General features: G+C 39.1%; 1 protein-coding gene across 1 annotated transcript in view; it reads right to left on the reverse strand.

Moving 5' to 3' along the window:
• Positions 1–2,969: 2,969 nt before the first annotated feature.
• OXCT1 (3-oxoacid CoA-transferase 1) overlaps positions 2,970–17,460 on the reverse strand; it is an 87,467-nt gene continuing 72,976 nt past the window's right edge. Inside the window, exons 15-17 of the mRNA XM_072030862.1 lie at positions 16,801–16,881; positions 13,598–13,699; positions 2,970–6,761 (exon numbers count right to left, since the gene is read on the reverse strand). Of these exons, the coding sequence (XP_071886963.1) occupies positions 6,726–6,761; positions 13,598–13,699; positions 16,801–16,881 (219 nt within the window). The 3' untranslated portion in view covers positions 2,970–6,725. The remainder of the gene's footprint in view (positions 6,762–13,597; positions 13,700–16,800; positions 16,882–17,460) is intronic.

The raw sequence follows: 17,460 nt of genomic DNA on the forward strand, positions 1-17,460 counted from the left end.
TCTCCTCTGAAGAGTCCTGGGCTATTGACAGACAAGGCAGGCAGATGCAGCACAGCCCTGTCCTGTGTGATGTTAGAAACTGCTACAGGTGTGGGTGATGGAGCCTGGGCACAGGCTGCCCAGAGAGGTTGTGGAGATCTTCCTTGGAGATCTGAAAAATTCACCTGGACACGGACCTGGGCACCCTGCTGTCAGTGTCCCTGCCTGGGCAGGGTTCAGACCAGGTGGCCTTCTGAGGCACCTTCCAGCCTTGGTGTGGTGCTGTGATTCTCACAGAGGCTCACAAACCAGCTCTGCTCTTCTGCTTGTGGCACAGCTCAGCACACGGACACACAGACACACATTTCTGCCTTTCTGCCTCCAACACAGGAAGCAGCCAGGCCAGCGGGTGTCCTGCAGGCATGCGACAGCCCCAGCAGCACCGCGGGCACAGGGAGGGTGCCACGAGAGCTGAAAGCAGGATGGGGCAGAGCACACTTGATGGGCTTTGTTCAAGCAAACGTAAGAAGAAAGTAGACAGAAATGACTGGCAATCTAGAACTTCTGATTATGGCTTTTAAATTTGGCATTTCTCGGGATACTTATTGGGCGGGACTTTGCCTGCCCCAGCCTTGCACAACTTGCTTTATTCACAGGCAGACATGAGAAAGTGCTAATTGCTCGTGCAGATTTCACCATTACCCACAGGGGTGGAGGAAGGACAGTTTTGCAGGATCGCATCAAATCATTTCTAGCCTTCATTCACTCACCACCTAAACAGATGATGCAGAATGTGTCCTAGAATTAACGTATACTTTCTGTAGGTGGTACCAGCATGCTCCTTCTGTGGCTTGCCTTTATTTTTTGGGGGATAACGTTTAAGTCTGCTTCTCATATCGCTTTTGCTCGGTTTATGCAAATACTCTAATTCTCCTCCCGGCTGCAGTTTTTGCACTGCTTCTTGTAATGTATTTTCCTGCATTTATAAGTTTTCACTTCCACTTTCAGCCCACATACTACGTACTTTCCAGCTGAGAGAGATCCAAAGGGAATATTTAGGAACTTATATACATGCATATACATATATATATACATATATATATATATATATATATATATATATATATACATATATATATATAAAGCAAGAAAGGCAGAAAGCAATAAAGACAAAAAGAATAGGAAAAAGAATAATTGATATTGGACAAACCTGATGCATTTTGAACCATCCTGTGCAGAGTTAGGAACCAAACCTTGACAGTCTCCTCACTGGGTTCACGTGGAGAAAGAAGCGCCATCACCATTTTTTAAAGAGATTGTGGCTGTGACACTTGTTATGTTGAAAACCACACAAGCCTACCTACCAGCTGAGTGAGACCCTTCATCAGTCAGGCTGATGAACATTCAGCTCATGAATCTCATACAGCCATAAGCCTGGGACAAACATGATGCTTTGCATTGCAGCATCTGCAGTCTAAGCACCTATCACAGGTTTACAGAAATTTAACACTTCTTCTGTGGATTGCATGCCCAGGGGACGGCATTAAGAGCATGGAAATGGAAAGTCTAGTCCTAGATTTCTACTGCTCTCACATGTGAGTAATTGTCTACTTGTTTCTGCCAGACATTATGAAAATAAATAAATAAATAAACAAACCAAACCAAAAATAAAAATAAAATGTAATTACCATGGGAGGCATAGACAGAAGCCTTTGGGTTTGAAGGCAAGCACTTCTCCCCTGCCCTCACTTCTCAACACATACCTAAATATGTGAACCAGACATAGCAAGTTTATGGAATACAAACAAAATAGCTACTATTTATTGATGCTGGAGCCTCAAAGCCTGATGTTATGTACATTCAGGAAAGGAACTTCTTTCTCCCCAAGCTGTCCCCTGAGGTTGTTCTGTCAAAAACCACCACACATGCTGTGGTGCGGGCAGCAGCTGTGCAGGTATCTTCAGAGCTAAGCCCCCTGGTCTACAGCAGCAAATAAACAAGGGCAGAAGACTGCAGTGCATCAGAGACAATGGGATACAGTAAAGCAGGCAACAACAGAAGATAGGTAAGCTGCCACAAAACTACTCAGACATGCCAGTAATTAAGTGGTTTCTTTCTCCTCTTGTTAGAACCACATTGAATGGCAGGAAAACTTCATGTTCTGCATTTGTACAACCGGATTTCAGAGCCTCAAGTACTCTCGTGTTGGTGCTGGCACTTACCTTGGACCCTATTCACAGGGATGAGAGAATGCTGGATTTTGACCAGACATGTAAATTACTGAAGAATCCAATTTCTGAGTGAATCATGTTTTTTTTGTTTGTTTGCTTGCTTTATTTATTTATTTATTTATATTTTTTATTATTAAACATTTTTACTCACATTCATCAACCTGCTTTCCTATGATGCAGGAGATAAAACGATACTATGACATATTTACTCATATTTCAAAAAGAGCATGACTTCTGTTTGAAAAGATGACCTCACTATCCAGACAAGCATTTTCATCACTTCGCAACCATCCAATTTATCATTCACTACGTGGTTAATGGAATTTGTCTTCATTTGTCACCCAGTGCTATTTTCGGAGTGTAGCCACACGCTAACATCAATAATAAACATCTCAAATGCCATCACTTCTACAGCAGTTTTAATCAAAAGGTGGAAAACACTTCTCTAAGGACAATCTATGTAGTCCATTATTTGACTTGATTGAAAAACAAGTCATTACAAAAATGAATGTGATAATTACGTTTGAGATTGACCCGACATGGAAAATAGTAAGAAGAGTGAACATGGAGAATGTGGCTGTTGGCTGAGTTTTGAGCTTTTTGTTATTTCTGTTCATCAAATCCCTCTGCCCTCAGCCAAGACCTTGAGGATTTTATGTGTGCTGAGGTATGACATGCTGGTGTGAATAGAAGTTAATCCTTTAATGCTCCTAATGGCAGAACAAAACACCATGGAAAACAGTAACAATAGACGCAACCTGAGATTTTTAATCTTTTCTTTATTGATTGTTTTGCAAATACATAGTGGGACTTTGATGTATAGTTTGCAGAGCTTACAGTACAACTACGTTTTATATCATCATTCATTCTTCGCTTTTTCAGGGACAAAAGTCAATAAAATACAAAATGAATTAAGTCCAACATGATAACAGTAGAATCATCATCATCTTCAGGACAAAGAGCATCAGCTGTCCTTGTCTTGTGAAGTGCTGTGAAGCAGGCATAATATCAGTGATGTCCCAATACACCATAAACCTTCACGCATACCAGCTTTCGTACAGCCATGGAAGAGAAAGAGGGATGAGAATCTCTCATCCCCATAATACCCATCATCACAACTACTGCTCAGAGTATACCTTACCTACAAACCAGACTTGTGTCCACAGAGAAGGCAATACTTTGGAGTGTTTTAATTTCTAATCCTACTTTACAAATCTCAGTTTAAACAGCAGAATCAGAGCTTGTTGTAATTAGCTTGTGCAGACACATGACATTTTCATAATACCAGTATTCTACCACAACATAATGTCTTCAAGATAAAAAATATGTGTGACATACAGATATTTGCACCACTGGAATATACTTAGAGTGCCCGTTTTCCTCACTTCCTTGGTCTTCAGCACCATATTGACTTTTGCCCTCTTGCATTATACTGGTGCAAATAAGAGTAGACACAAAATTCAAATATCTAGCATGTATGGCATTCTTCAAAGCACTCTTCCATGCTCTTGATGCAAGCTGAAGAGAAAGCATAACCTGTTGCACAGATCATAGCTGGTTATTCCCCACAACACCCCTGTGAGGTAGGAAGAAAAACATCCCCTTTTCTAGGAAACAAGACAGAGAGCACAGATGACAATATTCAAGGCAATACTTAGAGAATTGGAAAAGCTAAAATGTGGGAGTTCATGGCTCCTAATTCTTTGTGTCAGAAATCAAGGTCCTGAACTCCCAGACATTATCAGGTCATCAGTCTTTTTATAAGCCATATATTAAGGATAATTATGGCTTCTGTGCGTATGCCAGCAAAGCATAGTTCAATGGAAGAAGCAGCACATGCTTGATGCTGCCCTCAGATACTTCTCCCATGCCCTATATATGCCAATAAAGTATGCTGTAATTAACTAATCAGTACTATGACTAATATAACACAGGTAATTGCAATAGATCAATGCTTCATTTCTAGATTTCTTTACGACTTCCCCAGCTATTTAAATAAATTTATTTCTGGATAAGTTATTAAATCTCCTCCCCTGTACAATATTTTTTATATTCCCCTCTAAAAACACCACCCATTCTGGTTGATCTCTATGAGAGCTTTAAGTGACGATGGACAAGAAACTTTCAGGGACCAGATCCATCCCCTTAAAGTAGCTCTTCACCCACCCTTGACCCTGAAGGCAAAGCTAGGCACATTTTGCTGTGTGCTGCATTGCAAGGGTCAGAACTGTCACTGACGTGTTGTTGTGGAGCGTGGCAGAGATCTCTTGGCTGCTCTGTCTGAAACCAAAAATGTTTCACAGATCTGAAAGTCACCTTTTTAATATAGAGACTTTTAATCTGCAAAACCTCTCTGAATAGAATCACTTAGATCATTCCACAGCAGTAGAAATGGCCAAACATCGAGAAAATAACTTGTTTGGAATGAGGGTATATGCACAGGGGTATTAATAGAGAAAATATGAAAAATAAAGCTAGGTAAAAATGCTACTAATCCTGGATATTCTGGAGCACTTTGATCAATGTAGTTTCAGGTCTTGCATACAAATTAACAATCAAATCATTCGTATATGTTCAGTAATGAAATTAACATTTCTCATATAAGACATTTCTTTCTCACATGTTTGGCATTAAGGTCTTGCCTACACATTTAGGCTATACAACAGCCATTAGCACCTATAAGCTCAAGTCATACAGCTTAGTTATTACGGGAATACTTTTGTACTAATGTAAAGGTGCTTACAAAGGTATTTTGTTTATTCCTTTGTGAGAACAACAACATATTCTGGTATTGACAAGAGACTATCAAGGAACTGCTTAGAGTAATTATAACTAAATAAAAATAATTTCTCTAATCAGCAGTTTTACTGCTGTAAAACCCATGTGTGGGATAAGACAAATTTTATAACTGCCCCATGAAAAATTAGTATTTCTTATACAAGGTTACTAGTACAGTACAAAGGCTAGTACTGGAGCTAAAATTGCAGGAGTTTCATATCTGGTTCCCTAGAAATGTGTTACATTCCTTCCACACACACACTGAATACCTCATCCATCTAGTACCAAAATTCCCTTCTACACCATATCCCAACACTGCTTATCACATTTATGATAGGCATATCTATATAATTCTTTGTGCATATACATTTTACATATTTTTCAGTCACTTAATTTCCTTCTATCAAACATCAAACATCAAATATATATCAGGAATTATTTTCACTAAAGTGTTTTAAGCATTCCTGTTTAGATGAATGATGGAAACTATCATACCTGGAAAGAACACTGTAAAAGAACACTGTATTTTAACAGATGCAGACTTCCAGTATTTCTAATCAATTAATGCTCTGTATAATGAAGATCCGTTGTGCTAATCTGGGATGTGAGATCCGATGCTGTCATAACTGTGTTGCTTGCTTGCAAAAACCATTGGTTTGTAGTTAGAACAGGGAAAGATCTTTACCAAATAGCAGAACCAGTATGAGAGAATGACTTTTCATATTGATTGTCTCACGGTGTGCATTCTAGTTATCATGAGTTTGGGTTCCAAACTCTCTAACTTTTGCTGGTGCCTTGATTCTGAAGTGGTGCAAACTTACTGCTTTGTATTCCCTTCAGAAGCAATCTTCCAAATGCCCACAGCATTCTCCTCCCATATGTAACACTGGAAGGGCAGACCTCACTCCAGAAACAGCCTTCATTTGCCTTTGAATGGAGGTAGGGAGGAGAAGGATTATATCTGAAGAGTAAGAGCAGTTCATGTAGGACAACTGTAAAGCTATCAGTTGTTTGCAGGGGAATGGAAACATCTTTTTATCTTCCTCCTGCAAACTAGCCCCATTCTGGCTTGTACAATTTAAACAGAAGGGGTGAGAGTTGGACTGTGGGTACTGCATGGCATCTTAACACCAACAGACACTGTTGAAGCAGCAGACACATTCAGGGCTAAGGGCCCAACCGATACAAACAGTTTTGTCACAGACTCATTAAAAGGTTCAGGAAAAGGGAAGTCCATATTCCTGATGGCTCTCTAAAGATGCATGCATTTGCTATACACCACTCCAGAAGAAAGACACCTTACAGGAAAAGAAACATATTAGTAAATGCTGTAGTTAAAGAGCAACAGAGTGATTTGTAACTTGAGCAACATCAGCAAAAGCAGAGGCAATTGTAAGTTTGCATGGTCATTTCCTGAATCTGTGTAAAAAAACTATTATTTGGCAGAGAGACTAAAAGGCATTTTTTGGACAATGTTCACTAACATTTTAGTATAACATTATTTGAAATTTAGGGAATAAATTCACCCTTCTATTAAAATTGGTAATGCTATGAAAGTAAAATTCCGTTTAGGCTGATAGTCACGGCCTGAGTTTAACTATCTGGAAACTACTTACAAAGCCCTTAAAAAAAAAAAAAAAAGAAGGAAAATTGCAAAACAGTCATCAATTTTTCTTCACTGAGCTCCGATTTGGAAACAAGCCTTCTGGCAATTGAAGCCCAGACTGAGCTGCAGGTTTAAATCTGCCTCATAGGTATCAGTTTTGGCGAAACCTATCAAGAAGGAGGGAAAAAACAGAATAGTTAACATACAGATATAGCAGTACAACCCACAGTTCCCTTCCACCTTTATTAACAATTTGCCACTAAAGAATAGAGACACTGTATTTATTTAAACCCATATATTTGCTGCATTTCAGAGAAACACCGCCACCACTAAATTTCTGATGCAGAAGTACAAGATGCATGTAGTGCTACTACCCAGCCTCTAAATTTCATTTACTTGGAGTTGGGTTATTGATTTAAGAATGCAAGCAGATTAATCCTGGAGAGCTGAACCTGCACTTGCCCCTGCTAACTGTGTGGTCTTTGTGGAGGGCTTCCAGTGCCAGCAGAACGGATAGCTGAGCTCAGGTGAAGCAGCAACTCATTTATACAACACTTAGGATGGTGTGTGAACATCTCAAGAACAGGCCATGGCTTTGTTAATATACTGGACCATAAAAGGCCATAGTTTGTGCAGAGTGGGGCACTGCTTGCCATGAACAGCAATAACAGAGGTAGCTGGAGATGGGCTGGTGCTTCAGCCTTCACCTTGTCCACTTGCATTCACTCACCAATACACTGAATGATGCACAGGCAACAGCACAAATGATATTTAATACCTGCCTGAACCACCACATCAGTATTAAAACAAGCATGCCAAGGAATCCTAAACTAGTATTTTCCTTTCTTTGCTCAGCTGCTAAGTTCATCCTGCTTTTTCCTCCCAACACACCTGGAGATGGGATGCTGTGTGTCAATGGTAGGTCTGCACAGCAGTAGTCAACCAAAGTTGTGGAACATGCGTATTAGCAGGCAGTGTACAATCAAATGTATACACATTCTATATACCTACATTATGTGTAATGTACATATGTGTAATGTACATATAGTTCAATACTTCTAATTTTAACTGTTATTAAATTTTAAAGTCACCTTCTTCCATTCACATTTAATTTCATGTCAGGACACTCATATATTCTATTGTTTTAATCCTATACAGTCATAAAATCCATTAGTTGTATTATAAGATATCCAGTAGACCAAAAATAAAACATATTAAGCCTAAATAGGGAAGTGGGTGAAGACAGAAGGTATAAATGGGAGTAATGCAGAGAAGAGTTCAGAGCAAAGAAAAGCATTGGTTAACAACCATTTGAACCACGACTGCAGATCTACATAACACCCTGAGGAAAACCTCTCCGCAGAAACTCCAAGACTCATTAAATATATCCTGTTCCCAGCCTTATTTAAATGCCCTAGGATGAAGATCAAAAACAATTTGTGTGATCTTACTCTTTCTGGAGGAAAGAAAGTACCACAGATATGTGGCTCCTTGTTGGTTAGCGTGTCCCACTGAAACATCACATACTGCACTCCTTCTGCCTCCTTATCCCATCTTTTTCACTTAGTAGTACTGAACAAGCTAACTTACAAAAGAGCAATATATATGGGCCTTTTCCAAGCACAGGGAAGGCTGTATTTCCAAACATATAGGACTGTATTTCCTACACCAGTTTGATTTCTAAGTTATCCTTGCTCCAGCCACAAAATGTCACTGCCTATAACTTTATGAGAACAGTGACTGAGAAATGCTTAATTTGTGAAGAACGTGTTTAATATATCAAATGTTAATGACATGTTTTCAGTAGATGTAATCTGTTCATTGATTTTGAAAGTTCTGTGTGAACAAGGGTAATAAAAAGATTTAACAGCTATAGGTGCAAAGGAGCTAGAAAAAATAAACATTCCTGAGCTAGTTCCAGACGTACTTCAACATTTCCAACTCAAAGTGGGTATGCACCTCACTTTATCTGGGCCAGTTTCTGCCTCACCTAGGGATGGTGCTACTGAGATAAAGAAAAAAACTGGAGGATGAAGACAGCGCCATTAAAATCTGTACCCTACAAATAAAGACAAAAGGCAATTAATGGAGGAGATGGCTGTTTTTCTGCTAGATTTTGGTACCATCAAAGCTTCAAATGTTTCACAATTCAATGAGTATATTACATTAAATGTAATGTCTGCACTTTTGATGTAAACAGCTGTCATTTGTGTGTACCATTACTCCTGTCTGAAAGGGTCTGATCCTCAGGAGTGCAGAAGTACCATTGTGCCTGCTGAACAGAGGTGGCAAGAGCCCAGCACCACTAAGAACTGGATGCAATTAGAAATGTTTGCTCTAAATAAATGTGATTAAATGAGCAGAAAAATGCTAACATAAAGAAAGGGATGTTATGGGCTTGAAAAACAATAAATAATCAAGTCTGAAATGCAGAAAGCCTCCTGAATCTGCTACTTTAAATCCCAGCATACTCAGTCAATTCGGTATCACTCTGCTAGCAGCACAGCATTTGATAAGGGCTGAATGCGCTTGACAAAGACTATTTCACAGTACACAGATGCATAGTTGCTACTTTCCTGCAGTACATCCTAAGCAACACATTTTCAATGTTATTTCACTTACAGGAAGAACAGCTGATCTTGGAAGCTCCAACAGGCTTTGCTAATGTTGAACAGGCAGTACTGGGAGCTGCTTGCCTTTGCAGTCTGGTATGCAGCCCCAGATCTGCTAAGAGGAAGACCCTAGCTGAGGACACATGGCCTCAGGGACTCCCTAGAATTCAAGCTTGTTGACTTCCTGATTTCCAGCCCCAAACAACACTTTTCAGCTACACTGACATCTCTATGCTGATTTCATTATGTTTATTTACAGCAAGCAGCTCTTTCAAGGGCTGATTCTGAAAGATGCTAAGTCCCAGCAACTTCTAATGATCTCATCAGGAGTATGAAAGCAAGTTATTGTGCAGAGCAGAGAAGAGAAGCATTGTTAGCATAACTGTTAAAATAATAAAAGTAGCTTATACATTATTAACTCTTAATTATTGGAAATTGCAGATAAATGCAAACCATATTTCTAACATCTGCTTTTGTAGGAAAATCTGTTCCTACTGTGAGTTCTGTATTGGGGATGACTGATAAGGAAAAAACACAACATCCATTTAAAAATGGATTCAATCCTTCCCATTTCCTCAGAGTAAAATATATTTCCAGAAACTAAAGCAATGTCCTCTGGTATTTTGCACTCACTGGCTTGAGCTTAGACAGTCAATTATTTTTAAACATACACTAGTCAAATACTGTTCAAGTACCTAATTTTTCCTTTGTCCTAGCAGATGCTTTTCCTAAAATCTGCATTATCTTTTAAGAATCTTTTTTTGTAAAACTGAGCTCTCAGATTATATTTAAAAAAAAAAGATTTTTTTATCTCTATTTTATTTCAGGTTAAGCAGACTTACCCTGATGATCTTTACAATGATTTTTACAACTGCAAAAGTATGGTTTCTCAGTCTGTTCTTTCATGGTCTCATCAAAGCTATAAACCAGTACAAGCCAAAACAGATTACCTGCCAAAGTAACCTATATGCTAGGCAGCAACTAATATGATTTAAGCGCATGAGATAAGCCAACACTTTGTCTTCACAGTGCAGTAAAATTGAGGTTGAATCGTTTATTTTGGATATGATGCCAGTCTAAAATCAAGATTGTTGACTCTAAATCCTATTTTCTTTGTCATTTTCATGTTGCAAATGTCCTTTAGGTGATGTTTTCCCAAATAAGCAGGCTGTGAAAATGGGAATGTATAGCCAAATGTGTCTCAAAAGCCACAAAGACTATAAAGCTCTCCTCTCCCAAAGAGAAGTAGCTTGCACAGGGAGAGATAGTTATATATGAAGGCGGAGTCATTCCTGAAATTCTCACTAGTAACAAACAGAGAGATATGCTAAATTTAGTTCAGATCGTTTTATGCATTCACTGAAAAGCTGCAAGAAAAGGCTTAGCTCCTCTTTTTCCACCTATTAGTCCTGTTACAAACTACTAAAACATATGAGAAAATCTCACTTCCCCCCCCCCCCCCACAGCTTTTACTATAGCTTTACAGTATCACTGAAGTTCCTTGTCATCAATATAGACAAGATACATCATTCAGTGGACATAATCGCAAACACAACTGTTACTCTTGCAAAGAAGCTTTAGGCAGAGTCTTGAAATTTGGAAAAACAGACCAAGGATACTACTTTCTAAACAACTGGCTACCACAGTGCTCAAATCTCTTTATTTTCCCAACTTCAAAATTAAGTGAGGGAGCTATAGATGTTCACTGTGTATGAGAATCAGGCCCTCAAGGGTCGAACATCATGCAACAGTGACCCAGTCTTACTGTCACTTATGCCAATATCAGTTTTGCTGAGGATTTCAATCAGACGAGGAGGACTGGGTCACCGTAACCTAGAAACATGCTCAGTGGAAACAAAGAAAGATGAAAGGAAAAGAGAAAAGGCAGAAAGAAAGAAAATAGGAGAAAGAGCTACTGTTCTTCCGTGCCATGACTTTGATAAACAAATCATGTTAGTTCACTCCTTCCATTTGCAGAGCTGTGGAGATTAAAGGAGTTTTTAAGGAGCTACCAACCAGAATGCAAAGTCAACCTATGCACATACTCAGGCAGAGGTCAGCACAGTACATGGTTTGCAAGAGTTTATGGAAGCCGCATGCTCTCAAGATAAATATATTAAAGTGCATAAACCAAGCAGCATCTACATTTTTCATGCCCACAGATCCTTTAGTGCAGCTCATGATTTCATGCATGACCAAGGCAGCTGTACAAAGCAGACTGCACTAGAGTTTGTCTTCATGAACCGGGAAATGGGGTGGCACTGAAGAATCCCTTCCAGAACCTGGTCTGATAGATCCCAGAGACACAGGCAGAACTATACCTCTCATCAAGTGCTAACCCAAGGATCCAAAGTTTATACTGCTCTTTTGTAACATTTACAGGAAAGTACTAATGGGATAGTAGGTGGCGTTAGTCTTCTCTTTGGTCCTAATAGTCTTAACAGTCTTTGGTCCGCTAATAGTCCTAACAAAAATTTATTTGAACTCATTGGTCCCCATTTCTTCCATTGCCTTCAACATAGGCTCCTGGAGTTTACAGCAGGTAGTACATACTCAATTAAACATATACATATGTAACTATATATTTAGGCCAACTGAACCGAAAAGAAACCAACTCCTTCCAAACAAACAGGTTTGGAACATGTAAGGGATGGTGTCTTCTCATAGAAAAGTACTTTCCTGTAGTTTCAATCTATTGAAATGGTTACTAAACACGACACTTTTCAAATCCAGCCCCAAATTAATCCTCAAATTAAATATATTATATAATTTTATATAATAGATTGCCACAGACACAAATCTACAAGGTCATTTTTATGCTTTGGTATTGGGTGCTAGCTGTTTGAGAGGTTGATCAGCTGAAGAAAAAGAAGCCCTGATACTGACATTTTAAAAAATGTATCTTTTTTTTTTTCCAAAATCATAGACCAGAGCTGAATGAATAATTTCTTTTGCACACAGAAGTGCTAAATATAGAAGCTTGCTACTACTGTAAAGTAAAAAAATAAAAATGACTTCCACAAAATGTTACATAGAAAATGAATAATAGAGCAAAGTGATTTTGTAGCAATTTCCTGCACTCTGCAGTTGCAGGTCACTCATGTTTAACAGAACATTTCTTATTTCCAGATAAATGAATATTTTCTTACAAGTGAACAGCTTTTTATTTAAAATATTTAAAACTCCACAAGGAAAGCATACACCATCACATTTGGTTGTCAAAAGTGTTCTCTAATGGACATGGAATGAAATAAATTCCACGTGTTCATTACTCAGAATATTTTAATTATTGCCAATTGTATGTTCAAAGCCTTAATAACAAACTCTCACGTAACAACTGTTCTTCTATCTTGCAATTACGTGCCCTAGCCCTGCCTCTCTTAACTCTGTGAAGAGTACTACACTTCACTACCAAAAAGGATACTACTCTTCATACCAAATACTTCTAAACCATTTTTACAGCACACAAGGTATACTGTCAGACTCGATGTCCTCACCAAAAGAGGTCTGGATGACCTGCCCCAACTTTACAATGCAGAAGAAAACGCTTTGTGATATCCATGCAGGAGAAAGCCATGACAAAACTGCATTGTTATTGGCTATACCTACAGAATCAGTTACACTCTAGTACAGTACATTTTTCCATTAACAAGCCAGTTTTGTGTTAGCATTAAATATGACTTAAAACAGAATGTGAAGGTAAAATTGCAGTGGGTTTATGGATTAAGAACAAGGCACTGGAAAAGGAAAGATGTTCAGCAAAAGAAACAGTTCAGCATCCCACTAAAACATGAGCTTTGAGGTGTCCCTGTCTGTGGCAGTTGGTTGGAACTAGTTATCTTTAAGGTCCCTTCCAACCCAAACCATTCTGTGATTCTATGATTCTATGATTTAATTGATTGGCAGTAGTAACTAGGGTAGATGCATGTATGTAGTGATCCCTGTTGAGAAGACTCACAGCCCCACCTAAATATAACATGAAAACTTAAAATTAGAGAATTAGTAAACTTTGACAGTGGAAGTACAAATATTCAACCACTGTTCAGACTCCCTTTTCAAAGTATTCAGGGAACTGAACTTCCCTTTCTACATTGCCCTTTTTACTCCTAGCTATTCCTGTATCTTTTCTGTTGTTTTTTGTTTGTTTGTTTGTTTTTCCACCTGGATTCTAACACCATTACCTAATATAATCATATTAGGTTAGCCTTAAAATATTCCGATATCCTGTAAACTCTCTTCCTGGGTAAATCTACCCATGCCTCACCTTTAAAGAAGAAACTTACTGTACCTACAAGTCTTCATGGGAAGATTATTTGTGAATACTCATTCAGACACCAGAGTATATTTGCTTGGGAATATATTTGTATATATTTGTTTGTGAAATTACTTACTGCAAAGTCACAGCCCGTGCTTTTCTTGATGTCATCCACTGACAGTCCTTCCCAGATTTCCACAAGGGTGAGCCCCTTCTTTTTGTCCACATCAAACACAGCCTGTCAGGTTCAAATAGCACACAATTAAATTTTTTAATGTATATAAAAGAAGGAGGAAGTGAGTATTGATACTGTACAAATTAATGTTCTGAAAAGAGTTACTTCAGTAACAAATTATGCTGTTAAAAACTGGTTTTTAACTGTTTTTTATGAACAATAATGATTTCTGCAGCATTTATCTGTACCTAAAAGAATCTAAAGTATAAGATACGTTAATTTTGTGGAAAAATGTGCAACTGTTCTTTGCTGTATGAAATAAAGACTGCGCCTCCTGCTCCAACCTGGCACACAGGAAAGGGCTGAGATATTCTCTGCTGCAACACAATGTCTACCAAGAGATCATAAAAGAAAATAGGGAAAGCCATTGTCTCCCTTGCCCTTCTGTTTTGTTTTTAGGCCAGCAGAGAGGTACAGGGTGGTTGATCACCTTATTGGATGAGCTTCTCCAATAGCTATTAAACACTCAGTTCTAATTTTAGTATTTTCAGAAGCTAGCAATGAACAAAAAGGTTTCTTTTTTTTATTTTCAATAGCAAGCCTGGGAAGAAGTGGCTGAAGGAGCAAAGGCTATTCTTTCTGATGTCTTCACAAGACATGCTTTACACTTCCGAGGCTCACAAACACGTCAAATAAGAGCACCTGTAAAACAGCATGCACTGTAATGGTGCCTGCCAGAGGTAAGTATATAGGTTGCAATTTAGTTGCCAGGGAAACTATAAGGTCTATATTAATTTTTCTAAAATGCAATCAGTAGAAAAAGTCCAGTGATGATTGAAATGGGATTGAAAATGAAGTCTTATGAACCCACAGAAGTGTGCTCAATAGGCCTCTGGGCATATGGGATTGATTTATGGCTTCACTAAGTGTAAATCACATCTGACAAATTTGGTGGCCCTCTAAAACAGGGTTACAGCATTGGTGGATAAGGGAAAATCAACTAATGTCACCTACATGGACTTGAGCAAAGCATTTGACACTGTCCTGTATGATATTCCTATCTCTAAACTGGAGAGACATTGATTTGAAAGATGGACAACTCAGTGGATAAAGGACTGGCCTGATGATCACGTTCAATGAGTTACAGTAAATGCTCAATATCCAGGTGGAGACCAGTGATGAGCAATGTCACTGAGGAGTCAGTATTGGGACCAGCACTACTTTATCGTTGGTGGTGACATAAAGGGTGGGATTGAGTGCACCCTTAGCCAGTTTGCCAATGACACCAAGCTGTGTGGTGTGGTTGATAATGGATGCCACCCTGAAGAACACTGATAAGCTTCAGAGGTGGGCCCATGAGAACCTCACAAAGTTCAACAAGACCAAGGACAAGGTCTTGCACCTGGGCTAGGGCAAACCCAAACACAAAGACAGGCTGGGAGCACTCGCTGAGAGTAGCCCTATGGAGAAGGACTTGGGGGTTCTGGTGGATAAAAAGTTCAACTTAACATGAGCCAGCAGCATGCACCTGCAGCCCAGAAGGCCAACTGTATTCTGGGCTGCATCAAAAGCATCGTGGCCAGCAGGGTGAGGGAGGTGATTCACCCCCTCTGCTCTGCCCTCACAAGGCCTCACCTGGAGTCCTGCACTTAGCTCTGGGGCCCCCAGCACAAGAAACATGTGGAACTGTTGGACTGAATCCAGAGGAGGGCCATGAGGATGACAAGAGGGCTGGAGCATCTATCCTATGAAGAACAGCTGAGAAGGCTCTGGGAAGACCTTATACCAGTTTTCCAAGTCCACAAAGGGGGCCTGCAGGAAATCTGGAGAGGAACTTTCTACAAAGGCGTGTAGCAATAGGACAAGGAGCAATGTCTCTAAACTAAAAGAGGATATATTTAGATTATTCATGAGGAAGAAGTGCTTTACTGTGAGGTTGGTAAAGCACTGGCACTGGCTTCCCAGAGAAGCAGTGGATATCCCATTCCTGGCAGTGCTCAAGGCCAGGCTGGATTGGGCTCTGGGCAACCTGGTCTGGTGGAAGGTGTCCCTGCCCATGGTGGGAGTTAGAACTAGGTGATATTTAAGTTCCTTTCCAACCCAAACCATTCTCTGGGACTGAAATAGCTCTTCTGAGTTTTAAAAGAGAGGCTGGGTGTAAGGAACATCCATACTAGGAAGTTAGAGCAGAAACAGTTTAGAATACAATCTAAGTACTGTTGTACATTTGTGTCATCTTTTAATAAAACAGACAGATTTGATGAGTGGTGACTCAGAAAATTTCTGCATGTTGTTTATTTTCTGTCAGCCTTTATTCAGTTCATTTTTTTGTACCTTACATTTGTACGTGGCCAGTTAGTAGAAAACTGCATTATAACTTGCCCGTTTTCACTTAGTTTCCCTTCCTTAGTGGAGGAAAACTTGAAGTGACAGTAGCAATATACCACTGGGTAAAAATAAATTCTATATCCACACCTTTGAAGTATTCTACTTAGCATGACAGATGGCTCACAGAGGGACTACTCTAAGCCTTTAAAAATGTAAACATTGATAATAAAGGGAGTATGATTACAGCAAGAATCCCAAGTCACTTATCCTCTGCTGAAAAGATCCACTAATGTACTTTGAGCATCGGTAATATCAGATGCTCACCAGGACTTGGCCAGTAAATTGCTTCAAAAGTGGAATCAAGTAAGGACAAAAGAATTAAAGCCCTGCTTCAGCTACAGGTCATATTTCTCTGAAAGTCTGTAGTACACTCCAAGGAAGATACTAATCGTCTGACATGTATGTGCTATAGAACCGTTGCCCTGTATGTATATTTGAAGAAAATGCGTATTTCAGGATTTGCACCTCATGAGGCAAATTTTCAAGTATACTTTGGGAAAAATAAGCAGATATATACTTTGCATACTTCTCATGGATGGCATTTTTCTTCTGAAGGTGTCTAAGAACATCATCTGGTATACTTGATGTCAGTGGTGAGAGATTTAAAACAAAAAATGAGCCACCAGGTCTCTGAAATCGAACTCCAAGGGAATTTTTAGCCTTCACTGGTCACAGCTACTGAACATATTATTCACTTTTATTAAGCTTTACTGCTTTTACTGAGTTGCGCTTCTTCAGAATAGAGGAGCAAAGTATTGACAAGAAAAGTACTTTACCTTCTCTGTAATGATGCGGTTTACACATTGCTTCCCAGTAAGTGGTAAATTGCATTTTTCCAAGATTTTATGGACATTGCCCTGTGTTAAACAATATACAGACAAATGTTAATTTTAAAAAACAATGCAACTAACTCAGAATGCAAATATGTACTTGAAAATCACAGCTTGTAGGCATTGAGTGTTACTGACACATTCACTGTATTCAGAATACTCACTGAATTCATTTCTATGGCAGATTATACCTCTGGCAATTTGGGACAGTTGTAACTAAAACCCTAGATATGGGAAGATGACGGATAGGAGTCTTACTGCGTCACTGAGTGGGTGGTGTTTAGAACTTCTGGATACTTCTGATTAATGATTTGCAATGTGAGGATAAGATACACATGGGACCTCAATGATGACATATAAAGGACAAAAGTTAGACAAAAAATGACATTGTGGGCATGACAGTTCTGTCTTATACTTTATTATGAACAGTATGTGCAGGATCAGACATACACACAGGCATTTCAAATCCCTAGGGCTCAAGTGCCCAGTCATGCTTTGAAACTAGTAAATGGAGTTTCTTTTCCCACATTCAATTCCCATTTCTTCCATCTCTCCAGGAAAGCACAGAAGCACACTAAGAGGTGAGTGAGATATACTCATCTCTCT

The sequence above is a fragment of the Anas platyrhynchos genome, chromosome Z (assembly GCF_047663525.1).
Source record: "Anas platyrhynchos isolate ZD024472 breed Pekin duck chromosome Z, IASCAAS_PekinDuck_T2T, whole genome shotgun sequence".
NCBI lineage: Eukaryota > Metazoa > Chordata > Aves > Anseriformes > Anatidae > Anas > Anas platyrhynchos.